Source organism: Notothenia coriiceps, unplaced genomic scaffold, assembly GCF_000735185.1.
Source record: "Notothenia coriiceps isolate Sejong01 unplaced genomic scaffold, NC01 NC01_scaffold00024668, whole genome shotgun sequence".
Lineage (NCBI taxonomy): Eukaryota > Metazoa > Chordata > Actinopteri > Perciformes > Nototheniidae > Notothenia > Notothenia coriiceps.
In genome coordinates this window covers 3,049,558-3,075,944 of record NW_011357369.1, presented here as the reverse complement: position 1 = coordinate 3,075,944, position 26,387 = coordinate 3,049,558, and the positions used below count along the sequence as shown (strand labels likewise).

At 42.9% G+C, this 26,387-nt stretch overlaps 2 protein-coding genes across 2 annotated transcripts in view; one reads left to right on the top strand and one right to left on the bottom strand.

Annotated features, from left to right (window-relative positions):
- The window catches only part of smyd3 (SET and MYND domain containing 3), a gene marked incomplete at its 5' end in the record, with an annotated part of 46,201 nt that extends 45,600 nt beyond the window's left edge, over nucleotides 1–601 (top strand). The window contains one exon of the mRNA XM_010782948.1: nucleotides 182–601. Coding sequence (XP_010781250.1) covers nucleotides 182–313 — 132 coding nt within the window. The remainder of the gene's footprint in view (nucleotides 1–181) is intronic.
- A 5,057-nt stretch (nucleotides 602–5,658) lies between these two features.
- The window catches only part of LOC104955683 (kinesin-like protein KIF26B), a 24,946-nt gene continuing 4,217 nt past the window's right edge, over nucleotides 5,659–26,387 (bottom strand). The window contains exons 5-22 of the mRNA XM_010783068.1: nucleotides 25,479–25,695; nucleotides 22,331–22,502; nucleotides 21,399–21,725; nucleotides 21,141–21,302; nucleotides 20,501–20,714; nucleotides 20,093–20,339; nucleotides 19,883–19,978; nucleotides 19,570–19,697; nucleotides 19,081–19,260; nucleotides 18,659–18,936; nucleotides 17,254–17,938; nucleotides 15,933–16,843; nucleotides 15,459–15,724; nucleotides 14,963–15,142; nucleotides 14,658–14,872; nucleotides 12,469–12,731; nucleotides 10,664–10,814; nucleotides 5,659–9,481 (exon numbers count right to left, since the gene is read on the bottom strand). Coding sequence (XP_010781370.1) covers nucleotides 9,333–9,481; nucleotides 10,664–10,814; nucleotides 12,469–12,731; nucleotides 14,658–14,872; nucleotides 14,963–15,142; nucleotides 15,459–15,724; nucleotides 15,933–16,843; nucleotides 17,254–17,938; nucleotides 18,659–18,936; nucleotides 19,081–19,260; nucleotides 19,570–19,697; nucleotides 19,883–19,978; nucleotides 20,093–20,339; nucleotides 20,501–20,714; nucleotides 21,141–21,302; nucleotides 21,399–21,725; nucleotides 22,331–22,502; nucleotides 25,479–25,695 — 4,841 coding nt within the window. The 3' untranslated portion in view covers nucleotides 5,659–9,332. The remainder of the gene's footprint in view (nucleotides 9,482–10,663; nucleotides 10,815–12,468; nucleotides 12,732–14,657; nucleotides 14,873–14,962; nucleotides 15,143–15,458; nucleotides 15,725–15,932; nucleotides 16,844–17,253; nucleotides 17,939–18,658; nucleotides 18,937–19,080; nucleotides 19,261–19,569; nucleotides 19,698–19,882; nucleotides 19,979–20,092; nucleotides 20,340–20,500; nucleotides 20,715–21,140; nucleotides 21,303–21,398; nucleotides 21,726–22,330; nucleotides 22,503–25,478; nucleotides 25,696–26,387) is intronic.

Sequence of the window (26,387 nt, the reverse complement as noted above, 5' to 3'; positions counted from 1 at the left end):
GTTCGGCTAACATGTGATAGCTACTGTAAGCTATTAGATTGAGTTGAAAGCTATAATGATGAGTTGCCTCCTTGTGAAATGCTTCTTTAATTGTAAAAGGAACAACTGAACCTGGAGCCAGACAGGATTGCATTAATGGTGTCTAGTGCAACTTTAAGTGTGTTCATTTTTCCTCTTGCAGGCGTTCAAGATTATAAAGCTCACGCACGGCGTTGATCACCCCATGACTACAGATCTGTTGATGAAGATGGAGGAATGTCGCAGTGAGCTGGACCAGAAATCCTCCAGCTGTCTCAGAATAGAAGAAAACTGAAACTGGACTACTTTGACTAATTTCACGTTGTCTTCTTATAGTCTTTACGTTATTAATGTATCAATCAATCAATCCCAATCATCAGATTGATGAAGATGAACAGAAATGTTTTACATGACCAAAGTGTGCTTTTTTGAAGATTTAATTCCGTAAATAAATATGAAATTCATCTCTCTGAGTTACTGTACGTTGGCGCTGAAACTGCTAGCATTCAATATGTACTGGAAGTAGAGGGAAAGAGATGGCCTTGATTTGTCCAAATGTAATAAAGAAATACCCCAACATATACATTACGTGTGTGTGTGTGTGTGTGTGTGTGTGTGTGTGTGTGTGTGTGTGTGTGTGTGTGTGTGTGTGTGTGTGTGTGTGTGTGTGTGTGTCAATGAGAGAGCTAATGGAGACCTGTAGGCATCTGTCTCCTGTGTTAATCTTAACATACCATCTCTCTGGGGATCTCATGTCCAAAGTTGTGTGTATCTGTGTGGGTGGGTGGGTGTTGTTTTAGTAAAGTAAGGTTTTCAAAACATCCATGTTTCCTCTATACATATCCATCACAGACACTTCCCATGTTTATCCATGTCTATGTGTGTTCAAAGTTAAACCAGTGTGTGTGTGAGATGGAATGTGGTGATGAGTTTCTCGCACACACACACTTCCCACGTTAATCCTAGAAATCTACTCTTTGCAAACTGATGACAGCATTTCCTCTGAGTGGTGGTTTGATTGTGTTTGTGTTTCTATAGGTTATGGGAGGATTAGAGTGACATTGTGTTAGATATTTAGATTGCTAAAAGATTGTTGCCTTTCTAAAACCTTTTAGTTGCCCCCCCCCACTGCAGTAGCCGACATGATAGTAGTGTGTAAATGTCCTGAAGTAAATTTTTCTCCGTTTCCGTATTCAGCATAAAAATGTGTGTATTCAAATTATATTGGAAGTCATCAATATTTAATGAATTACAGAAGTCACAGCAGTAGTAAGATATTTTAATGTACCTCCTTATATCATTGATAATAGTATCTGGAAAAGATTAAATGAATGTGAGGATTGAATGGAGGCAGTAATGAAACCAGAGGACTGAATGTCTGCTGTTCCTTCTCCCATTACTCACTTCTTTGGCTCTGTTGCTTTGTCTCTCACCCTCTCGCTTTCTCCTCTCTCACCTCTTAACAGCCATCAAATTACATTTACTTTTGCTTAAGCATAACCCTCTGTCTCTCTACTCTGTCACCCGCCGTCTCTCTCCCCCATTTTCTGTCCCTCTCACTCCCCAAAGGCGTTCAAATTAAACTCACTATTCATCTTCTCCTCTCTCTCCTCTCTCGCTGTGTCTCTGCAGGCGGCCTGAGTAAATCACAAAAAGGACATCGAGTGGCTTTAACCCATCTTCATCCACTCGCCCTCCTGCTTTTTGCTCTCCCACATTTCCAATTTTCACTCATGTTGAGGAGACCCTCTCTCTTTCTGTGTGTCTCCACCTCACCTTTAGGCTCTCTTTACTCTTTTCCTGCTATCATGTCTCACTTTCTGTCTCTGCTTCTATATCGTGGGCCCTTATTTAAAGGGGACCTATCATGCAAAATGCACTTTTGTACGTCTTTTATACATGAATATGTTTCCCCGGTGTGTCAGGGAACTCACCAAGTGTCAGAAAACACAACCCTCTCTCTTTTCCTCCGTACCCAAATCTCTGAAAACGGGGCTGCAACGGATCTGATACAGACTGATCCAGATTTGAAATATCTCTGACGTCAGAAACGAGGAACTCCGCCTATATGGGCAACTCTCCACCAATCAGGGGAATGAGAGGTTGTGTGGCATGGTAACAGCATGGTAACAGCATGGTAACAGCATGGTAACATGACACTCGTGCCTCGCCCCCCTCCTTTGCAAGGGGGCGTGGTCAGCTGCAGCTCTTGCCACAGAATCAGCCCTTGTGAAGACAGGGCTGGAATAGAGCGAAATGAGGCATGGCTAAGATCTGTTTGGTATTTTGAAAAAAAAACTTCACTTTTTTTTTTTATATAGGTATGGCCCTACAATATATTACTCAAATATAGCATGATAGGTCCACTTTAATTCTTCATCTCTATTACAAATGTAAACACTGAGTCCTCTTTCAAGACACAGGACTTGAGCGTCCTCTCACCCAAATTGAATGTCTCATAATATAAGGATTTACTTTTTATGACATTGAAATCTGGTTTTCTTAATCTGTTTAATGTGTTTAGAGCATATTTTAATCTGTATATCAAATGTTACATTATTACTTCTGATTATGACACTTCATTAAACTACAGCTTGATCATGTATGGCCCAGAATCACCTGTAGAATTTGAAATGTTCCTCCAAGCTGCTGATTTACACAAAGAGACGCTTCTGTTTCAAGTTTTAATAAGAGCCAGAGACGGTAGATTTTATCCCCGGTATCGTTTCAGGATTATCTCCCTGTGCTTCAGTGATGAGGAGTTGATATATTAACAGTTCTTCTTGAGTAATATCACCTTGAAATGAAAAAGAGAGATAAAACCTATCTCAGTGTAAACCCCACATCTTCACCATGTCTCCATCACCCCTCCTTCTGTCTTTCCTCTTCAAATTTGCTTCATAATCAGAGCAGGCTCTTAAAATCAGAGCGCTGTGGAGCTGAAGAGGAACCGCCTCTGATGCAGCTTCCTGGACACAATCAAGTTTCTTGATTGTCTTGTTAGGGTGGTTTAGGGAATTGGGTCTTTCTGTCCTTTATTTGCTCAGTCTACCACTTTTCTTTGGACTGGATAATTGCTTTGACATTTGTTCATGGTCCCAAAAGAAAGACTCTTAACTGATTTTGTGAATCCCAGACTTTAGCGCCAATAAGTGTTTGACAAAAGTGATTGAATGGATTGCCATATCATTTGTTGCCATGTAATCTAGCACAGACATTCATATTCCCATCAGAATTATTTGTCATCATATTGGTTTCCACTTCACTCTCATTTAGCTGCATCATAAAGTCACATTTTGGCCAATTTGTTTGGCTTTGGTTTGTGATTTGAAATGTTCTTATTAGCCTTAGATGAACTTTGGGTGTAGTGCTACTTGGCAGACACCAACAATCTGAAGCACAGCTGAAACTGTGCGCATGGCAATATTGCCAATACTGCTGTTGGCATTTACCTCTGCTGTTCAATTTCATGAAGCAGTTCATGTTATTAGTTATTTTTCAAATGCTAATCATTTTATAAGCTGAGTTAAACATGTTCAGCTAACTTGTTGATTTACAAATGTACTCACCGAGTTAGCTGGTGTTGTGAAATCTCTTTACATGTTAGAAGTAAATTATATTCTAAACGTGACCCATCTTAAAACATATTTGCTTTGCTTACTGTGTTTCTGCTTCAAACTTGAGTTGCTTGAACTGTTTGCTTGATAATAACAGAGAGACATCAAATAGAAGTAGATATAATTCATGTTAACATTCAAGAGGTAAGTGGGATGAACAAATACATATTTTATTCGAGAAATGAAGAATAAACCTTTAAGTGCAGTGTATTCAAGTTATCTAAATCCAAACAGACAACTGATTACCAGTGGCTATTTTAAGCTGAGTGGACCTGACAATTAGCAAACCAGGAACCAATCTCTGCAACAACAACGGAGAACATTATAGCAAGGAAATAAGTCTCTTGAGAAACTCTTGCCTGAGGTGAAGGATTCTAGTGGTATGGTGAGTTCAGAAAAGAGAGTAATAGTCAATTTGTCGAGCGATGATAGCGTATTATTCGACCAAAATGAGTCCTAGTGTGTTCCTTTTTAGAACTTCCACTTGTCTCCATATTGTGTCTTACCTAACCTCGCCCATCTCATTTCTCCAGCAGCTCTTCCACACGTCTCTCTCTCTCCTCCCTTAAATGTAATCTTTTACTCCTTTTTTCTCCTTCTCCCCCCGCATTTCCCTTTGTGCCAGCTGTATCCTCTCTTCTCTCATCTATTATCTCCTGCTCTCTCATGCCTCCCCTCACCTCCTTCCTGTTCCCTGCTGTGCGTGGCTGATCAAAGCCGGCTCAACAGGGCAATATGTCACCTAGGAAGCAGCCTACAGGCTACTGAAGGTACACACACACACACACACACACACACACACACACACACACACACACACACACACACACACACACACACACACACACACACACATACCATGTATACATCACTTCAGGGGACATTACATTGACTTACATGCATTTCCCGGAGACTTATCCTAACCTTAACCATAACCAACACATGCCTAACCCTAACCCTAACCCCAACCCTTACCCTAACCTTACCCTAACCCTAACACTAATCCTAAACCTAATCAAGTCTTCACCCTAAAATTAATGATTCCCCTCATGGGGACCTCCAATTTGTCCCCATAAGGGAAGCCAGTCCCCACATGTGACTGTGTAAACAGATTTAGGTCCCAACAAGTATAGTAATGCTAGGCCACACACACACACACTGGAAAATAGTTGATGATAGTACAAAACAGGCACACAATGTAAAAGCCTATTACCTTCCCTTGAAGTATGGTAATGTCCAACATGTTTCTTAATGCTCCACTATATTTTTCATTTACAAATATTGTATAATTATATTTTTGAAAGATATGTCATTGTTTAAGGAAACTTTAGATCAGATTGTGCACACACAAAACGATCTTTCCTCATAACTGGAACTGTAACCATTTGGCTGCTGCACATGAACACAAAAACAAATCCTATAGGCGGTCCTGAACATTAGAGGATATAGCTCAAAAATAAAATGTTCCTCTTATTTATTTAATTAAAATGTGGAGTAAAATGTCTTGTTTTATATTTCAGTAGAAGTTGTTAAGCTGGTGAAAAGGTCACTGAACAAAGGGCCTGCTTGTTCTGCCAGGTGCTTTGTTAACAGCGGCCTCAGATTGATATAAATGAGACGCAAATGTTCTTTGGCATGGATACAATTGTTATATAGTCTTCATGTAGGGAGGCTGTGGCGCAGTGGTCTAGTGCGTAGGTGTTTGGATCAGGGGAGCACAGGTTCAAACCCCACTGCAGTCAGCATGTTGTGTCACTGGGAAGGCACTTCCCCCCAAATTGCTCCTATGGGGATTGTCCACAGTATTGAGTATGTAAGTCACTTTGGATAAAAGCTTCTAACATGTAATGTATGAATGACTTGTAGGTTGTATAGAGCCTCTCGGTGTCTGCTGGTGAGCAATCTTTCAGGAGATCTTTTAAATATGTCAACATGTTGGCATTTCATTAAGTTTTGGACAGGAGGTCGGGCTCGTTCTTTGTTGTCTATTTAAACATAAAATAATGAAGAATCGGATGGGAAACTCTTTCAATACATTTCTTTATTTACATCCCTCCATCTTGCTCTTCCATCAACACAATGTGTCAGACCACATTTCTCAGGAACAGTAAATCTGTAGAGCATGTTATAATCGTAGTTTCTAATCATTTGAACACACACACAGTGAAAATCTGACACGTCATATTCTCAGGTTTGCACTGAGTGTGTTGCAGCGCTGGCTAAATCTCAGAGGAAATACCTTTTTCTTCGTCTTAACAGATTGCCCTTCAAACTGAAACAGTAATTGGTTTGAATCAGTTTTGTAGAGATTGTAACCGCTCTGTCTTAAAACATTTCTTACTGCTACAGATCAAATGAATTTGTGGGAAATGTGGTCTGATCCATACTTTAACATACAATTCTCCCTAAAATCTTAAAGATGCTACGTGTAAGTTTTCCAAATAACACATCAATCTTGAGCGCTCTAGGAAGACACAGTTATGTTGTTCATTAGACTGCGTGCTTGTAGTGTTTTATACCCTAATCCTGATGAAACAGATGCCATTTTGTTGATAATTTATTTAAAGCACCTGACAATGAGCGATCCCTTTTAGCAGTTTCTTCAGATGAAAAAGCTTTTTATTTCTGAAAGCTTTATGTGATCTATTATGGTAGCTATAAACAATATGGGGCCGTTACAATTATTGCTAGGATTATAAAGGGCTTCCTCATTAAATGTGGCAGTGAAGCGTCAAGGATGAAACCTCACACATAGCATCTTAAATCTGGAAACAAGTACCGTCCATTTAGCTCATCTAGAGGTTGGGGTTCCCAAAACATCCACTGCAAATTTCACAAGGCTTAAGATAATACTGTATTATATACTGACATGAAAACATTCTGATCATTTTGCTCTGGAACAACACATCTACCCTGGATGTTTTAGGAAACCCAAATCCCATTCAAATCTCCAGCAGGAACAACAGGAGCAAACAAAACCAACAGAAAATATATAAAATAAAAATGAGCGTATATATGATATGTGTACAGTATATATATTTATATGACATGGGCTCAGCAAAGTATGTACAGTTATTTTTTCTTAAATGCATAGTAACTTTTAAGATCATAAGGTGTAAATAAATAAGAACATTGATAAGCGACCCTGCTCTCTCCTGAGCTCAAATAAATAAACCTTCATTCATGACTGGCAGGGGGATCTGGGAGATAAAAACAGGAAGCGTTCGCAGGAGGTGAAACAGGGCTCCCTCCCTCACCTCGAGTGAAATCGCTTCTTAGGTCCAGTCTGTCAAAAGCATCTCAGTTTCGGGGTTCATTTCCCGCAGCATTATCCATATGCTGTCACTGAAGGTGTACAGCAAATTAAATAGTGTAATGACGTTAAAAATCATTTCCTGTATCTGGAAAAAGATACTTTTAGCACCAAGATGTCTTTTGACAAGTTATACCAATATCTTTACAGTCGGTTTCTTTTTCTCTTTTTACCTCTCAGACAACAAACAGGATCTCCCAGAATGCTCTCTGCTTGCAGACTAAAGGCGTTCAGAGGGAGAATGAGGACAGACGTGAGGACAGACGTGAGGACAGACGTGAGGACAGACGTGAGGACAGACGTGAGGACAGACGTGAGGACAGACGTGATGACAGACGTGATGACAGACGTGAGGACAGACGTGAGGACAGACGTGAGGACAGACGTGAGGACAGACGTGATGACAGACGTGAGGACAGACGTGAGGACAGACGTGATGACAGACGATAGGACAGACGTGAGGACAGACGTGAGGACAGACGTGAGGACAGACGTGATGACAGACGTGATGACAGACGTGAGGACAGACGTGAGGACAGCGATGTAGAAGAAGCATTCGAAGGGTATGGTTCTGGAGGGAAACAGGCTCTTTTTTATATTTATATTTGTACAAACATTTAGATCATAAACATCTCAAGCACCATAGATAATGATATTAACAAATTGTTGCTAGCCGTCCAAACAAATGGAACCAGGCAGAGATCTATGCCTTTCATTTAGTCACCCTCCTTTTCTTTAGTTCTCTTTCAGTCCTTTATATATTTATTTTAAATTGTTCTTTTATAAAGTCTGTCTCCTTTAAATAAAAGACAAACTGGAATTATATAAAAAGTTTGTTATTGTCGTTTCAAGTGAGTAATTCTTTAATTCACTACTTTGTTCCAATAATACAGGTCTTAAGAAGTATAATTATCCTGCATCTTCCTCACAATTTTGTCTTAAATATCTCTTTTTGTATTCTCTTTCTAAAATACATATTCTCCACGTGGTCCCATTGCACTCAAATAAAAAAAGAAAACCTTAATATAAAACACACACGTTGACAAATCATTCATTTTCTTTTAGAATAGAGCAGAACAACACGGATACAAATAACAGACGGTCTGCGTGTCAGTCAGTCCGACACTCGATGGATGAACTTCACACTGGAGCAGAGAAAACTCATTTCCATTTCCTCTCCTGTGTGACTCAGACGTTTCATTGCTTTGTGAACATGAACAAGCCATCACATCTGTATCTGGGGAGACATGCTGTATGTAAGCCCCCGAGGGTCAACATTCAGATGTGCTCTATTTGTGGGGAAAGTCAAAAACAACCGCACAAGAAACTAGTGTTTTTTTAAAATCTTATTTCAAACACACATTTCTCTGTGTCCTGGAAAAATCATGTACTTTTTTTGTTATGGGATTTTTGGTCCTTGCACCATTTAAAAAGACAATGTGTCCATGTCCATCTTCTGTAGGTCTATTTTAGTTAGGGATCCAGTTGAGTCTCACCTCTCATCAGTGTACCAAAGACCATACAAACAAACACTATTGGTTATGATATAGTGAAACAACAACCCACAGTAGAACATCACATTCAAAGATTGCTATAGATTCAAAGATTTTCCAAGCACACTGATCTTTGTGGCCTTTTTTTTTCTATGCTAGCACCATACTTACTGCAAGTACACAAATTCAGTGAGAAATAGAATTGGTATTGATGAATTGTTCACAAGGCACTTATCTAAATCATTTCCTTTGTCCTCCTGTCTTTCTCTTGGTCATTTTCTCATTATTAACTGCACAACAATACCATGCTGCAGTCAATGGCTCTCAACTGCGTGATCTAAAAAGTGCTCTTCTAAAACGGTGGGAGAAATTGTTCTTCTCCTCGGCGGCTTTGTTTAGAAAAAAATGGCAGTTTTTTGTTCCTCTCTCGACTACTTTCCTCTCCATACATTCCCAAATGTTCGACTCAGTCTTAGAGGTGTCTAATTATTCACTGGTCCTGGTTACGTTTGATCTTTCTTTTCAGACCCAGAGCCATGTATCCGCTTCAGCCATATTCATCTGGTTCAAAGTAGCCCGTTCAATAGATGCTGTTCAAAGGTTATTTCTGAGGTGGTTTTTTTCAAGCCCCAAGAAAAGAAAATCTATAAACGTATCCGTCTGCTGGTCTGTTAAATATCTGTAAATATCTCTATTTCTTCCATCTCTCTGTCCTTCTGCTACTTACATCTGGAGGAGGATGAGAGGTCGGTCCGCCCCTGTATCCTTCTTACAACCATTCAATAATATCCATTAAGAAGATATCGAGTTATTGGTGGGGAAAGGGTGAGTCTAATTGAGTCCAGCTGTGTCTGCGTCTCTCTCTCCTCCAGCTCTCCGTCCCTCCATCGTCTACCGGTTTCTGGAGGACACGTCGAAGCAGGTGATCATCATCAGGTGGGATTTGCAGAAGTTGACTCTAGTCTCCAGTTTGTCCGTCACGGTCTCCAGAGCCTCCAAATACTCCAGTGAGTCAACTTCGTGGGTCGGCTGTATCTCAACTGCACGTGGAAATACAGGCAGAGATATGACGTTGAAACCCACTGCAATACTTTGATTATGAGTTACTGATTTTAAAAGTCTGGTGATCTTTCTTAATGTCAGCAAATTCCATTGAAACACCAAAACCAACGATTCATTTATCACTCAGTTCTTACAAGAACCCTGAGATTGTGTATCCAAAGCCTAATAGTATTCCTCCACATCAATGAGCCATGCTACTGCACTGCATGACATGATTATTCATTAAAATGAACACAGAAATTATTTTGATTTAATACCACCTACACATGTGTCCATAAATAACTAACCAAAGCAACAACTGTGTTATCTGCAGCTGGATATATTCCCCGACAAATGAGCGAGAACTACACTTCAACATTTGGATGGATCCAATGGTTTTGGCTCCACACACCGATTAGGAAAGTAGTTATTGAATGGGACTAAGACTTTGTTGGTCTTGGTGTCTTCATTGGATTTGTTTACATGATGAAAAATATTGAATTAAACCAGCCTTTCACTTCCTTTTAGACAGCAAATTGTTGTGCTATATAAAATAGGTGTTATAGGAGTTATTCCCAAGCTTTTTAACCAAACAAATGTTAATGCTTTTCAATTTCAACAACAGGCAAGAAACATTTGAGCCATGATTCTTAAAATCTACTGAACCCAGTACCATACCCAGTCAATTAGTTTACACACACACACACGGAAAATGATTGTATTAAACAACACTCAATTCATGAAAATGAGAGTTGAATGGCTCCAGTATATTGTGTTTCTGTAAACGAGGAAACATGGAAACATGGATGTTTTGAAAACCTTACTTTTCTAAAACCACACACACACACACACACACACACACACACACACACACACACACACACACACACACACACACACACACACACACACACACACACACACACACACACACACACACACACACACACACACACACACACACACACACACACACACACACACACACACACACACACACACACCACCACACACACACACACACACACACACACACACACACACACACACAGATACATACAGGCACGCACACACACAGATACACACACACACACAGGCACACACACACACACACACACACACACACACACACACACACACACACACACACACACACCCTGTTGTGTCAGAGTGCTACTTACACTCGCTGGTCCATTTGTGCGGCTCCAGCATCAGGTGCTGCTTGGTTTGTTCCAGCTCTTTCTTCAGACACTGGTACTTTGCTCTGACTTCAGTGATTCTCTGCTGACGGTTCTCCAACACCCGCAGCTTGGCGCTGACGTACACCACCTCCTGACACACACACACAGGAAAGACAGGATGATGTGGATTTTATTGACCTATTTATCTTGGGGAGTGTGTTGTGAAACACATGTGGCTCTCTTTTAGCATTAACACTCACACAGTCTCATACATTCACACCTCATCGAGCCTCGTGGACACCGAGCAGCTTCACTGGAGCAGTTGGGGGTTAAGTGGCTTTCTTACGACCTGCTGTAGGGAAAATCTATATTTCATGCTTTTCTCTCCCACACTTTTCCCAAAGCTCACAGTGCTCCCTCCTCTGAATACATAACGGTTTAAGAGTGGAGACACAGAAACCTGCACCGTGCATTTCTTTTGCAATTTTACGAGTTTCACAATACTTCTCTGTATTCTGCTGAATCTAGGGATTTTTTTATGAATAACTTCTAAAATGAAGAACCACAGAGGGATGAATAATGTAGATTTATTGAAAAGAAAAGCTCACTATTCAGAACGCAGGGCTAATGTTGATTCATTCATTTTGTGAAAAGTCTACACTGCTGTAATCCTTATAGACAAATACGTCATTCAGCTGAGATCCCTTTGTCCCTGTCTCTTCTTCTCCAGCTTCCTCCTGTAGCAACAGTGTCCAGCAGAACCCTTATTGCTTTTTAATGTCTCCCACTACTGTTATTCATCAAATCAATTTCTCTGACATCAAGTGCAATATGCCTGCTGCCCTCTGGGCCTCTGTCTGCTCCTTTGCTCTCCACCTTCTTTAATTCTCTTCACACATCCATTCCTCATTCCCCCTCGCCCTGCCTCCATACGGTATATTCTCCTCACACACATTCTCCTTTCTTTAACCCTTTCCTGCTTGTCTCCCCTTTCTTCAAAACAGTATTTCACACTGTTACTCTCTTTTTATCCCTCCTTTCCCCTTTTTTATAGCCTTATTTTTCCCATACTCCCTTAAAGGTGGGGTATGTCATTTATTTCAGAAACACTTTTTGTTATATTCCATGGAATGCTCTTAACATCCCGATAGCAATGAATATATTAAATGCTTTGACAAAAAATCCATTAAAAAAAGTCATCTGTGGAAGCCGTGGCGCTGTAAAAAGCACGACCAATCATCTGAGCCGGCCCGGCTAAAATAACTGGATGGCCTACCTGCCTGTCAGCCTTCCATCTGTGCACAAATGTATCTTGTGCCCTCATTGGTCATGTGCGCGTTCATGTGTGTTTGGAGGCGGGGCTCTGTAAGGAAGTGGCAGATTTTCTCCGGTTGTGTATTTTCAAATTCTAGCGCACTCAAGCTGGTTTCTCCAAAATTACCTACCCCACCTCTAAATGTTATTTTATGTATGTAAATTAGTTTTTTTTTCTCATTTAGGATAATACATTTTAGTCCAATTACTCACAAAGTCACAGCCTTCTTTACTTGTACAGCCTGTAGAAACAGCCTCTGGTTCAACTAGAGCCGTCTAAATGCTAACAACCACAACAACATGGGGAGATATTTGGTGAAAAAGTGTATTTTTGGAAGGGGGTTTGTAAACATCCTTTCTGCATTTTCTTTCAGGTGGATACACCTTACAAACTAAAGCCCAAATAAAAGGTTGGAAACATTAGAATGCTCCAGCTGCAGTAGGTTAAGTCTCTCTCTCCTTCCTCCTCTCTCATGAATCACCTCTCTCACCTTGCTCCCTCCTTTGTTCCTCTTCTGCAGTCGCTCGACGTCATCTATCTCGTACACCTTGATCTCGAAGGTTTCTGTCGTGGCAGCCGGGCCCCGGAGGTTTGAGGGAGCCGGGGGCCCCAGTGGGCCATCTACCCAGCATGCACCTGGGCTAGAGGAGGACGAAGAAGATGATGTGACGGCCTGCTTGGAGGAGCGGTGAGAGGGTGAGGAGGAGGAAGAGTCCAAGGTCAGCGCTGGGATCAGACGACGACGCTGCAGACCTGTAAGAAGAAATAAGACAATAAAACATTGTTAAACCACCAGAGTTTATAGAAACACAATATACTGTAAAAAAATACAATAAACTCTCATTTTCATGAATTGAGTGTTGTTTAATATAATCATTATACGTCAAATAATCTGACAACAAATAGGTATTTCAAATGTTTCTTCAAGGGCATCTTCGTGCATTAGCCAGTGTCTATTCCTCATCAAATATACAGTATAGTAAAACTCCGTCTTTCAACTGACTAAATAGCCATTTGTATATTAACCATAAACATGTTTGCTACACCATGCAAACTGCTGTAGCATTTACTACTGAACTACATTAGAGCATGGACACATGGATTTTTAAAAGCAGAACATTGCAAGGTGAGAAAAGAGATGGTGGGTGGTAGAGGAAAGAGAGGATATGGATGAATGGCTGGAGGGAGGGAGAAAGGATGGGACAAAAGAAAGGTATTGAGTGATTGAAAAAGTAGAAAGGGAACCAGAAACAGATAATGGAGTGTGAAGCCAGATCAAAAGTTGAGTCTCATTTCATGAAGCTCACAGATAAGAGCAGCAGGTCACTCTCTAATCTGCCCACTGCTCTACAACGAGCACACACACTCATACCTGCATACACGCTTTGAATAAAAATTGCCAGCCATGTAGGAATGAGAGTTATCAGATCCACCGGGAACTGAGAGATAAGGTGAGGAAAGTGGGGATTTGAATAGGGTTGCAGCTGTCTTTGGGTTTCATTGTGGCACAGAAAGGTCAAGCAGGAACATTTGTATTTCATTACCTGGTTGGAAGAGGAATATAAGAGGAGAAAGAATGAGAGTCTGCAGGGTGGAGAACATGCAAGGGGAGAGCAATATGAAAAAAGATGAGGAAAGGTAGAGACACGGTAGACATTTTGAGAGAGCATTAGTGAATCCAATCTAATGGAAATCAAGGGAGACTCTGCTCGAGAGATGTGATTACAATTCGGTCGCATCTTTACACATTTATTTAGTCTGCGACACATCTGTCCCTTCTTCATTTTTATATTTTGACTTCCTCAATTACGACAGAATTTCTGCATACATCTAAAACATGTGCACGGGTAATCCTTCCTGTAGTCCTGCAACAGTTTGACAGTGAAGCTCTCTTTGAAGCACAGAATCAGTTGCAAGGCTGCTTTCTACACACATGGGTGGAAATGGTTACTCCAATTTTAATTAACAATCAGAGACACACCTGGAAGTGCTGCGTCTGTCCAATCTGATTTTATGCGCATATCCATCCTCGTGGTTAACCAGCAGAGTGTAATTTGACGGGCACACTAGCAGCCTCTGTGTGCTGTTCTGCTGAATATATATTCATTACAGCCACACCCGCAGATTCCCCTCACCATTTCACAGATGAGTGGTCAGGGTCACCTTTCCTACCTGCAACCTACTTTAGCAGCTGCAGCTTCCTTCACTTTTCCCTGACCTGTTCATTGCTTTCTCATTGTGCATTTTTGCCAATGAATTCTCGTCACAGAGGTCTTTGGCAACGATTTGTATCAATTATATCTTCATTTCTTTTTTATTTAGCTGCCTTCTGATCACATTGGGTCAAAGCTTTCACCTCTAAAGATGAAGTGTTCATATTTGGATTTGTTATTTTGATTGTGTTCAGTGATTGAGATGTTACTGTAATTCTTTTTTTGAAAACTAACCATGAAAACTGTGCTTGCCTTTATTTGTTATAGGTCCATGACTTTCAAGTGTTATTGAAATGGCACTCATAGTTTTGTCATATCTATTTTGAGTGGTGCTTCAGCTCTACTGATTAAGGCAAACGTTCCCCTCTACAAATAGTAAGCACTCAATTTGCCATCCTACATGGAACTCCATAATCCAGTTACAGGGAAATACCATAAAGCAAATAATACAATGTTAAATAGTGACCTGTGTTGCTCCTGCTCTTCTTGCTGCTCTTGGAGCTCCGCCTGGAGGAGGTGGTGGCCGAGCTGTGCTCACTGAGGGAGTCCTGGGCGGAGGACGTACTTCCTGTGTTCTCGCTGCTGTCTCTCAGCATGCTCTCATAGCCGCTGCTGCCCCCGCTGTGGTAGAACAGGGCTGTCTTCCCCATGGCCGGGGGGAGCTCTCCACTCAGTACGCTGCTGTAAGGGTCAGATCACAGTTAAGTAAGTGAAGCAGCAAAATGTGACACATCTAAGTGTTCACATTTATAAATGAACTTGAGATCATACCTGTTGTCACTCGCATGGCCACTGCTGCAGCGCTGGGGCTTTCTGGGCGCTGTGATCTTGCTGTAGGGGGAGGGCAGCGTTTGGACCACGGCTGCCTTCTCCTCCCCCCCCACGCTGCTACCTGCACCTCCACCTGCACCTCCACCACTACCCCCACTTACTGCTACAGCTCCCCCTCCACTGAGAACAGAAACATATATACATTTAATCCATGAACAAATTATTAATTTACTACACTTTAATGGAATTTTGCCTTTTTAGATGAAACATTGACAGTGGATCAGAGAGAATGAGATCCTGAGGAAATTATTATGCCAGCTCTGGAATTGATGATATTCATATGACACATGAATGGTGTGTACTGTCTAAAACTACCACTTTACTGTAATGATATTATATAATATGAAGTGCTTTACGAGTCTTGCACTTTGTATAATTTACTTTAGGATATCACACTTAATGCTTTAAAAGGTAAGTAAAAGTTAAACTGACTAACCTTGCCCCTGCAGCTCCTCTCTCCTCTGCTGGATCAGTGCCTCCTCCCTGGGCATGACTCCTGGAACGAGAGCCTGCACTTCCCTGGAGGAGCTCTGAGATTCGACCGTTGACAGCCCGGAGAGGCAGCTTGGCAGACAGGCTTACCCCCCTGCTGCGACTCAGAGACTGGGTGGACCAGGACACAGGGGAGGGTCCCTGCTGCTGCTGCTGCTGCTGCTGCTGCTGCTGCTGCGGCTGAGGAGTGGGCGGGACCAAGCTCTGGGGCTGAGGAAACAGATAAACAGCTTAGATGGATGGAAGGACAAATGAGACCATGACAACTTGAATTACATGCATTGAGTTATTGATTTAAAAACTGCCAAAGTAGGAAGACGTCATTAAAACTCTGCCACTCTTCTAGTCTGATGAGTTGAGCCATGTTGTTGACAGGTGTAAACAGTCTTATCTCAAAGAAAGAAATGATCCTGCCTACCTTTACAATAGGGGGAAGGCTGGAGCTGCGGCTGGAGGCTTGGCTCAAAGACTTGGTGGAGAAGCTCAGTGTTTTGGTGCTGGACGAAGACAGACTCCTGGTTTTGGGACTGCTGGTCATCAGCAGCTTACTGACCGCTGAGATCTTTGACTGGCCGCTGGATTTGGCGGGTGACTGCGAGGCGCTGCCGGGACTGGCGCTGAAACCGGGGCTGCCAGCGTTTCCACTGGGAGAAGATACTGATCCAGCCCGGGTCAGGCTGCGCCCAGTACGAGGCATGGTGCTGTCCCCCTTTACTCCTCCTCCCCCTCTCAGGCTCCCCCCTCTCTCCAGAGAGAAGCAGTCATAGTGGTGGGATCCACTGTGGGAGCTGTTCACCCGACCCAGAGAGTTGGTTCTGTTTGCAAGCTGTTCCAACTTGGCGCTGAAAAGTCTGCTGCTGTCTATGCTGGAGCCTCGTAGTCTGGAGATCTCTGTATCATCTGCTGAGCTGCCCAGAAACAAGCCTCCATAGCTGGGCTGGGGGAGAGGGCTGACTGCTCGGTTCCTCTGGTCGAGACTGGACTTCCTTATCGGTGGCAGAGGTGGGATCCCCCCCTTCCTGTGGGAGAAAAAGCCCTGTTTCCCCGTTGATCCTCTGCGGTCAAGTGTGGCTCTGGGACTGCAGGGAGTGGAAGAGGTGACTCCAAGATGTCGGTACTCCGTCCCAATGTCCAGGCCGTCGTGGCGGTTGAGGCGGTGCCAGCCGCGGGGGAGGCTGGCTGTACGGTGGACGTCTGGGCTGTAGAAACCAGTCAGGCATTCTCCCTGAGGAGCGACCACCACCATCTCACAGCCGTCCACCACCCTCTTAAAGAAATCTGGAGACGACACAACCTCAACACCTGGACTATAGCCGCCACGATAACCACCTGGTGATGGAAGAATAGAAATAACACAGACTTAATCCTGCAAATATTTTACCTCGAAACAACATTTTTTTCCATCAGGCCCAACTGGCGTCAACAAAGACAGAAGACCTCTATAATCGTTTTTTTCAGGTGGAAATACCTCCACTTCCTTAGTGCTACCAAAGTTGATCATCAATATCTTTAGTAAGAGCTGTAACTAGAGACGGCAGTTTCCAAACTAACATTTACAAAAACAATCCTTTTTCAAGCCTTTGTCACTTATAGATGTACTAATAATATGAATATTATTTATTAACATTTATTTGCTTAAAAGTAACATATCTAATAATTATTGTGAATATCTGAATGAGACTGGCCTTGCTTGATGTTAGATTCCTGGCCTGAAATAAAATCTGGTCTGGCCCTCTTACCATCCTTGCAGAACCCTCGTTGGTCTCCTGTCACAGCTCCAGTCTGGAGCTTTGAAAGCTCGACCTCCCTCTTCTCCGGCTTCACTTCACACACCAGCTCCCTGGACTTCCTCTCCTCCATGCCACGCTTCAACCAGGGGTCCTCAAAGCTCATGTCACTGGAAATAGAAGCTAGAAGTGGTGCAGTGAATTTGTCTTTCATTAGGCTGGCCTTGGTGGGTGAAGACAGGATGGTTGGTTCCTGTATGACCATGGGTTTGACAGCCACACAGGGGTGCACACTGATGCTGGGCTTGAAGGGGGAGAAGTACCCCGGACCGGCCAGGATTTGGATGTTAGTTTTAGCCATGGAGGGAGGCAGTTTCCTCCGCCTGTCTTTCGTTGGAGTTGCCTTATCACACGTATTTTCTGACAGGACCACCTCTCCGTCCAGACTCCCTCTTCTCGGGCTGCCACAGCTCTCGTACCCACCCGGCCCCTCCGCCCCGAGCACCTGGCTCTGGGCGGGCTCAGGTTCAGCCAGGGCCTCCCCTTGCTGGCTCTGGGACTGACTGAAGCTGTGGATGGACTGGTCCGCCTCACTGGCCATGCTCAGGTCACTCATCCAGGAGGAAATGGGTGAACCACAGCGTGATATCACTGTGGCCAAAGCTTCACCTTCGATCCGCAGCTTGGCCATGGCCACCTGCAACAGGATACAACTCAATTGGACAAGGTTGCTTGATAACAACTATGTAGTAAAAAAGGGCAGCCATTGGGGTTTTATTTTGTACATTTTGGCCTCTAAAGATTATTTTTGTAATATTATTATTATTCATTTGAAATAAACCATCTTTAAATGACTAAAACAATTGTTTTATTGCCATTTTCACTTGAAAACATTTGTTGATCAATTAGTTACCCAAGTTACCCAAGGCTATTATTTTTCTGTCAATCGAATAATTGACAAGTTGTTGAAACCCTAATGGAAGTGTGTAAAAACTGTGTGATTCATCAATGCAGCAAACTAAATGTGATGTAACTGTAAGCATCCAGATGATCTAGAACACTTAAGGAAAAAAGTCTCTATCATATGGGAATTGTAATCTAAACTCGGATTAAAAAGGTAGACATTTTATCATACTATAACTGTCGATTAAATTATTAGTTTATAGACACCAAAAATTGAGTCACTTTGTCAATCGGCCAATGAAATGAGACAACATTTCTCATTAGTTTTCAGTTGCAGCAATGATGGATCCAGAACCCTTATCTTAAGCCTTTGTTTTGGTGGGTATTGTTATGTGTTTGTTTTTTACATTCAAAATATCTTGAAATCCATAGTGAGGACATATGTTTTAGGTAAGGACAGATGTCCACATGTTAATTTCCTTAGTTGCTGTAAATGTGAGTCGGTCCCTCTAACCTCTGCCACCCCTGAGGTGGTTGCAGGCCCTGCAGGCATGTGATAATCCTCCACAGCTCCACCCTCAGCAGAACCGTGGCCCGAGGCGAGGGAAGTGACGGAGCAGCAGTCGCTCTTGAAGCTCATGATGCTCGTTGGACGACAGGTCAGATCCTGAGTGTCCATTATAGCTGTAACAACAAGGTCCTCTTCACCTCCAGAAACCACAGCATACATCAGTTCATCCTCCCCGCGCGAGAGAGGTCCAACTGTTCCTACAGATAGTGCCAGCCCTGAGGCTTCAAGTGGAGGAGAAAACAGAGGGAAAACATTTGTGTAAATGTTTATACAACATTTGTCGTGATAATTCCTTCTCTTTCTTTCTATAGGACTCATACTGTATGATTCATATCCTGCTCTCATACTGTAGCCATGACCCTCACCATCTCTGAGCGTGTCCAGGGGGATCGGAGGGACGTCGTCGTCACAGAGCGTCTCTGCTGATCCCAGGCTGGCGGACAGAGACTGAGCTGGCTCTCGGACTTGTGGACTCATGCCCACCGGAGAAGTCCTGGACAGCATGGAGTCCGTGGAGGAGCGGCCGCTGTCTGCAGCCAAACTGTCTGAAGAATCAGAAACACATTTGGCACCGTCATTACATGTGTTGTCCAAGGGAAGAAAACAAGGAAATTGGCTTCACACAATGATTATAATTTGGACCCGCTGGTCATTATGATTATCTGTGTTGTGCACAAGTGACTCAATATGTGACTATATCTCATTTATGTAATGGTTTTGGCATAAAACAGCCCCCACATTACCTGCAGGGAAGACATGCGTGTTAGGATGCCCATTCACAGACTGTTAATGCATCAGTAAGTCTTAAGAAGTAACATTAAAGTACTAAATTCTAAATAAAAAGATATACATACTGTCGGAGGTCAACACTTCTGTGCCCTGGCCATCCTGAGCCAGAGTGTAAGAGGACAGAGGAGGAGTCGCCGGCATCACGCCCTTCTGGGTGTACACTTTACAGCGCTGGGACGGGGAGGACGGAGGCCTGAGGAGAGATAAGAGGATCAAACATTTTCAAGCTGGTCTTTGAAGCTGTTGTCCTTTTACCCTTTTGGACTGTTTGTGAGATTCTTGGTTGCTGAGGGTTTAATTTAGTTATGTAAGCAATACATGTAACATTTTAGACAACAAGTCCACATTATTAGCCCACAGTATTTCTGTGTACTTTACCTGTAGTCTGAGGTTTTGGTCAGGCTGGCGATGCCGAGGCGCGGTGATCCCAATGGACGGGCCTTCCCATCAGTGCCCATATTCAGACTCTCATGGCTGGTCAGAGACACAATACAGAAGACATACATTCAATTTAAACATTTTCCAAAGGCTAATAGCAAAATATGCATGAAAAAGAGCTCCCTCTAATTAAAAGACACCCATCCTCACCTGTCATGCATGCAGCTCTTGGTCCTGTGCAGGGGGCTCGAGGTGATGCAGCTGTTCCCTGTGACGTTCCTGGTGCTGGTTACTATGGGGGAACCAGAACTCTGAGCCAGGCTGTGGATCATGGTCTGGGCCAGCTCTGCCTCCTCCACCACCTCCTTAATATCCTGCAGCTGCTGGTCATTGGTCCTCCTCCTGGAAGTGGTTACTGTCGAGGAAAAGAACTGCACTGCGCCTCCTGCAGCAGAGCCTGTGGGCGACAGACAGAAGAATTGTTTCTAAATCCCAACGGTTGCAATAACTGTGAAATGAGACCTGACTTGATGCTGCATTGTTTAACACTAATGCACACCACTTTTTGTTTGCTTCAATATATAATGTATGTTTGGTATGTGTAATAAAGGAATGTACCTGTTTTGGCTTCTGTATCCAACGCAGCAGCAGAGCCAGGCGCAGCGGGAGCTGAGGACGGGACAGTTGAGGACGGGACAGCTGAGGACGGGACAGCTGAGGACGGGACAGCTGAAGATGGGACAGCTGCAGATGGGACAGCTGAAGATGGACATGGCTCCTGTTTTGGGCCTGGTTTGCCCGCTGAACCCTCTTCAAATGGGAACTTTGCAACCTGAATAAAGGGACAGGTAAGATAAGAAATGCCTGAGAACCTGAGATGGATTGATTTGGATGTTAAAAATGCACATTACAACTTTAAAAGACATCGTGACATGCAAAGAACTGAGTCTCGTACTACATATTTTGAAAACAAAAATACTTTTCAAATGCATCATTTTTTCGCACAATTGAGAGCAAATGTTTTTTTAAAGAGAAAGGAAAACGCCACCGTAATTACAAACTGTCACAGCAAGCAGGAGGTTCTGCAGATACATGTTGAAAATAATAAGCAGATGGACACAAAACTCTTTTTCCCATTTGAATAGATAGTTTTCAACTTGTCAAACAACATGTCAAACTTCAATACAGCCTCTCTTTCTCTTCTCTGGTGTATTTAGTTGTTGTTTCTCTTTAAATAAATACTGAAGATTCTCCTCACCTCCTCGCTGCCATCGATGCAGTCCAGTCTCTCCTGCAGCTCAGCAAATGTGTTGCACTTCAGGCACTCAGCTGCCTCCTCTGGGACGGGGGCCAGTGGCTGCCCCAGCAGAGAGGGCTGAGGCTGGGGGGGGCCCGGCTCCTCTGGCTCCACCTGTTGGAGCTGAAATCACAGAGACGGGAGTAATCTCATCTTTCTTTGCAACTAGCATTCTTCTGATTACTTCTGATTGTCTAAATGTAAATATATTTAAATCACCTTGTTCTGGGCTCCAGCTGGCTGTGTTTGGAGTGGCTCTGATGTTTTCCCTCGAAGCAAAGCAGGAATTATTGGTACAAATTCTGGCGGCCCCTCGTTGTCCGTCAACTCTCTGTCTGACACCGCGGCTCCATTCGGACCAACGTAGATCACCGTGTCACATGACTGCTCGCTGCTCGAATATTCGTCAGGGTCGCTGGACAGTCGCAGCAAGGGAAGGTCAGAGTCGGTGTCGCCACGGTGATGGAAAGGTCGCAAGTGAGTCGGTCGACGCATGCGACCTTCCTCGCAGGAGCTCTCTCCTCCAGAGGAGCTGGACGTGTATTGCTGAGAAACGGGAAGAGACAGGCGAGGAAGAGGCAGAGTGGGAGGTGAGAGAGAGAAACGACTCCCTTTTTAGATTTGCAGAGCATGTTTTCCTTTTTTTTGCCTTTAATTGACAGTTCACAATGCAGGGAGATGGAAAAGATGGAGAGGAAGGAGAGAGGATGAAATCCATGTAGATCCTGGCCATGCACCAAGTAACGGATTAAAGATAAGAACTTTTTTTTAGATTAAATTATTCCTATTTCTTTCACAGACTGGCACTTTCACTCCAGTTTTATTTTTAGAGCCTTGAAGCCCTTGTCCTTTTTTTTCAATGGAACAATTCTGAAATAAGTGAGCATTTTAAGTGAAGTGGGAAGAAAGGTGTCAGCAGCACATGTGATGGAAAGTGATAGGAGATAATGAAATGCAACTCAAATAAGACGATTTGAACAGGATGTTTAATGGAGATTCGCACTGATTTACAACAGTTACATGTCCATCTGTTTAGAGCGTCTTAGTGGTAGTCTATCTTGAATTAAATGTACCACAAGTAAAAGTTCTATGGGATAAAGAGAGACTATCTTCAAAGGTTAATGAAGCATCAAGGTTTGAGTCTAACTCACCACTGTGACTTTAGTTTTCTTCTTTTTCATGCGGAGGACGCGGGAAGCAATCTGGATGGTGGAAAGCGTTTCTGAGAAATCTCTGGGTGAGGCAGAGATGTGAGCAATCATGGTGGTCCGGCAGTTCATGTTGCCTAGCGACTCCCTTAGCAACATGGTCAGCTTGCTGTCCCTAGTAACACACATATGCTGAGATGTGAGCATTAAAGACACTTTGGAAATACACACAAATAATTCACTCAAACATTCGATTCGATTTTCTAACGCACACCCCCACAGGTCTGACATTTGACAAAAGGTTATTCATAATTATCCTTGGTTACAGTTTGTGTAACTATGGCAAAACACCACGCTAACAATTTACATATCATATAAATTAAGCTAAAATGTGTTAAATCAAGAGTGGATGATAATTATGAATCAAGTTAATGATCATTGATCATTGATATGACAAATATGACATCTGAAAATGAGCATGATAGGGCCCCTTTAAACATGTGAAAGGCTGCTTCTCCAGGCTAAAGCTTACACAGTCTAAACGAAAAGCACTCTGGATTTATGTATTCTAATATTGGGAGATGATATATCTCCCAGAGAGATTACGCTAGCAGATGGGAGAGTAACAGTAGGCTGTGTGTTTAAGAAAATACTTTCTCCTGGGTGGGCTACTGCAGTGTGTGTGTGTGTGTGTGTGTGTGTGTGTGTGTGTGTGTGTGTGTGTGTGTGTGTGTGTGTGTGTGTGTGTGTGTGTGTGCGCACGTGTGGATGTGTGTGTGTGCGCACGTGTGGATGTGTGTGTGTGCGCACGTGTGGATGTGTGTGTGTTGAGGCCTGCAGGCTGACAGTGAGTAAAGCTCCTCTGTGGCCTAATACCACACGCTGCTGTCCCCCTTCTCTAAAAACACAGCCTGCAGGCATGTCTCACACATATATGTATATTCACGTACACACACAGATCCAGTACACACCCGAGTGTGTATACACTCCTATCTTGACCTCCTCTTTCTCATCGATGCTCTATCCACTCCTCTCGTCTGTTTTCTTCTCTCTCTGTTTGCCGCCTCAGGCTTCAACAAACTCTCTCTTTTTCTCCATCTCTCTATCTCTATATCTCCCCGAGATTAATGTAGGTAAATTCATGACTCATGAAGTATTCATTTGCATGTTAATTCAAGTGCTGGGGACGTTGGATAAGAACTTACCTCTGAGACTGAGCTAGATTTACTGCAGTACCTTTTTTTGGGTGTAACATGGTGCTCTACATGATTTAAACGTGTCTATAAAGAAATTCCTAGATCACCATTATTATTATTATATAAAAAAAGGACTATAAGAATTATAGACGACCTTCTGAACATTTGTCTATAACCAAGCACACTTATTTTGTTAATATAATCAATTCTATGGTCAAACGGTACACACAGCGTACTGTGACTCTGGATGGTTGTGTGTGACTCCACTACAGGAGAAGGGGTGTCAGTGGAAAAATATAGGAGCTGCATGAATGAATTAGCACTTTGCCAGGAGAGATACAGCAAACCAGATGGAAGTGGTTCTGATTTGGTACGAGGAGCTGTAGAGAGTCCCTGATGACAAAAGTTGATGTATAGTGAATGTGAGAAGAGCCTCTAAATCTCCCTGAGTGTGTTGTGGCGGAAACATTGTCCGTCTGGCATCACGGTGAGACGCTAGGATTCATGTCTTGGCAAGAGCCAAAGTGTTGATTTTGTGGTTACAGACAACTGTCTGCAGTTCTGTTTTAACTGGGAAGCTACAGAGGCAGAGGAAAATGTCTACTGATCAACTGGGACAGAATCGGGGTAACCTAGCAACAGTAGTGGAACGGGACTGGGATTATAAGAGCGTGATGGGACCCTAACCTGAAAGTAATGAAGCACTGGAGAGTCAGCCTTTAACTTGGGTGGAATGAATGAAGCAGAGTTATTTGATTTTGAGTCGGAACCGAAAGAATATTAGTAACTGGCAGGTTGTCTGTCCCCCCCTCAATGAAGACTGAAATATCTCAACAACTCTCAAGTGGGCCGCATTTCTTATATTTGTATGGCCATAATAACCAAATGTATTAACAGTACCTGGTACTCTTTTGATACCATCAACATTAAAATTCCAAGCGAGCTGAGCCAATACAAGAAGGTGGAGTTAAAACACAGCAGACTGCTGATTGGTCAGAGAGAATTGACTCATCTTATATTCCAAGTAAGAAGATAATTGAGCTACCTGCTGCTTAAAAAGACAGACATCCAACTAACTTGCTGCAGGTCTCCCTTGAAAAAGAGATCTATGATCTCAATGGGACCAATCTCGTTAAATAAAGCTTTGAAATGAAATGAAATGAAATTTATGAATACACTAGTCTTATATATCCTGCTGGCTGGTAGCCATGCGGTAACACACTCCTACTGTCTCCACTGAGATCCACGAGAGCTTGTGCTCTACAGACTTTGTTCAGTGATTTGTTGTTCTGCGGTGACTGTGTTGATCCTTGGCTCTAGAGAAGGCAGTGACACGGCATACATTGCTAATTCTGTATCAAATCCCCTGACAATCCGTCAACAGTCTGAGTCACCGGTGCCAAACAGCTTTGCTCGCAGCCTCAGTGTAAGGTAGCAGGTGGTTTTGCAATGTAAATGCAAAATCTGGTGATTAAAATGAACTCAGCATGAATCAGAGAGTGAAAACACCCTTAAGGAGAGAGGAAGAGCAAAGAGGAATGAGAAACTGCATTTACAGTTTGTTTCATACAATGCACTGTTTATACTATACCATTGGGCATATAGTACTAAGTAGAAATAGGGTACTAAACTAACAGAAATTCAAATGTGTTCCCCCCTTTTTTAATTTCATGACTGTTAAAATCTGAATAAGGTCTCTATTCTATCTCTCCATCTCTCCCCTCCCTCCTTTACTCTCATTGCCAGTCAGTTAACCAGCTAAATGAATGTGATGAATATGTAACAGCAGCTGTTGTTGTTTATAACATTAAGTCTCAAAAACCTGAAACAGCTTGAGACATCTCTCGTCTGCTTCCCTCCTCCTCTCACTCTTCGCTTCTCTGCACACTCCTTTCATTTCCTCATCTCCTCTCTTCTCCTTCTCTCCTCACACATACATTCAAACAGCAGCTTACTTGTAAGGTATGTGTTTGCTCCCGTTCACCAGGGCCAGGATCACGTTACCGAGGGCAGACAGAGAAAGGCACAGAGGGGCCGAGCTGGGCGAAGAGTTCTCCCTTCCTTTCCCACCTCCCGCTCCTCCCACTCCTCCTCCTCCTCCTACTCCTCCGAGCACTTTGACATCACAGCTTCCCAGGTCCAGCAGGTGGAGGCGACTGCGTCCTCCTGACACTGGCAAAGTGAGAAAATGTGTCAGACATGGTGAGCCAGACAGAGGATGGTGAGGTGTGCATACATGTAAGAAGGGCTGAAGTGAAAAGGAATAGCACAGAGATGTTCAAAGTGGGAGAGTGGCCTCCCCAGGGGGGGTCCACTCACCAAAACACCCCTTTCAGTCGAGGATTTATGGAGCTAACACCAACCCTTTCTGCAAGTTTAATTCACCACAAGATGCGGCACAATAAGATCAATTGATTTGTGATGGAATAATAATCCAGTCAACTATATCATCAACAAACACATATTTTCCGTGGTGTTGATTTCAGGAGTATAGACCCTACGATCCCTCAATAAAGACAACAATAATACAATTTCACATAATCAAACGTTGCAGCTTGAGATGTTTTTCTGAATTCAGGGGCTATGGACACACACACACACACACACACACACACACACACACACACACACACACACACAATCTTTTGCCTTTTTTTTCACACATGCATACGTAAAAGCACTCGGGGTGTTAATTATCATTGTTATTTTGGTCTGACATCTGTCTCAGTGTCTCATTGTTATACACACAAAGAGACTCACACTACCCATTCATTATCATCCAGTTATTGATGGAGACATGAGTGCAGGTGTGATATGTCTAAACAAATCATCTATATCAGGATCATACAGTCTGTGACAGGTAT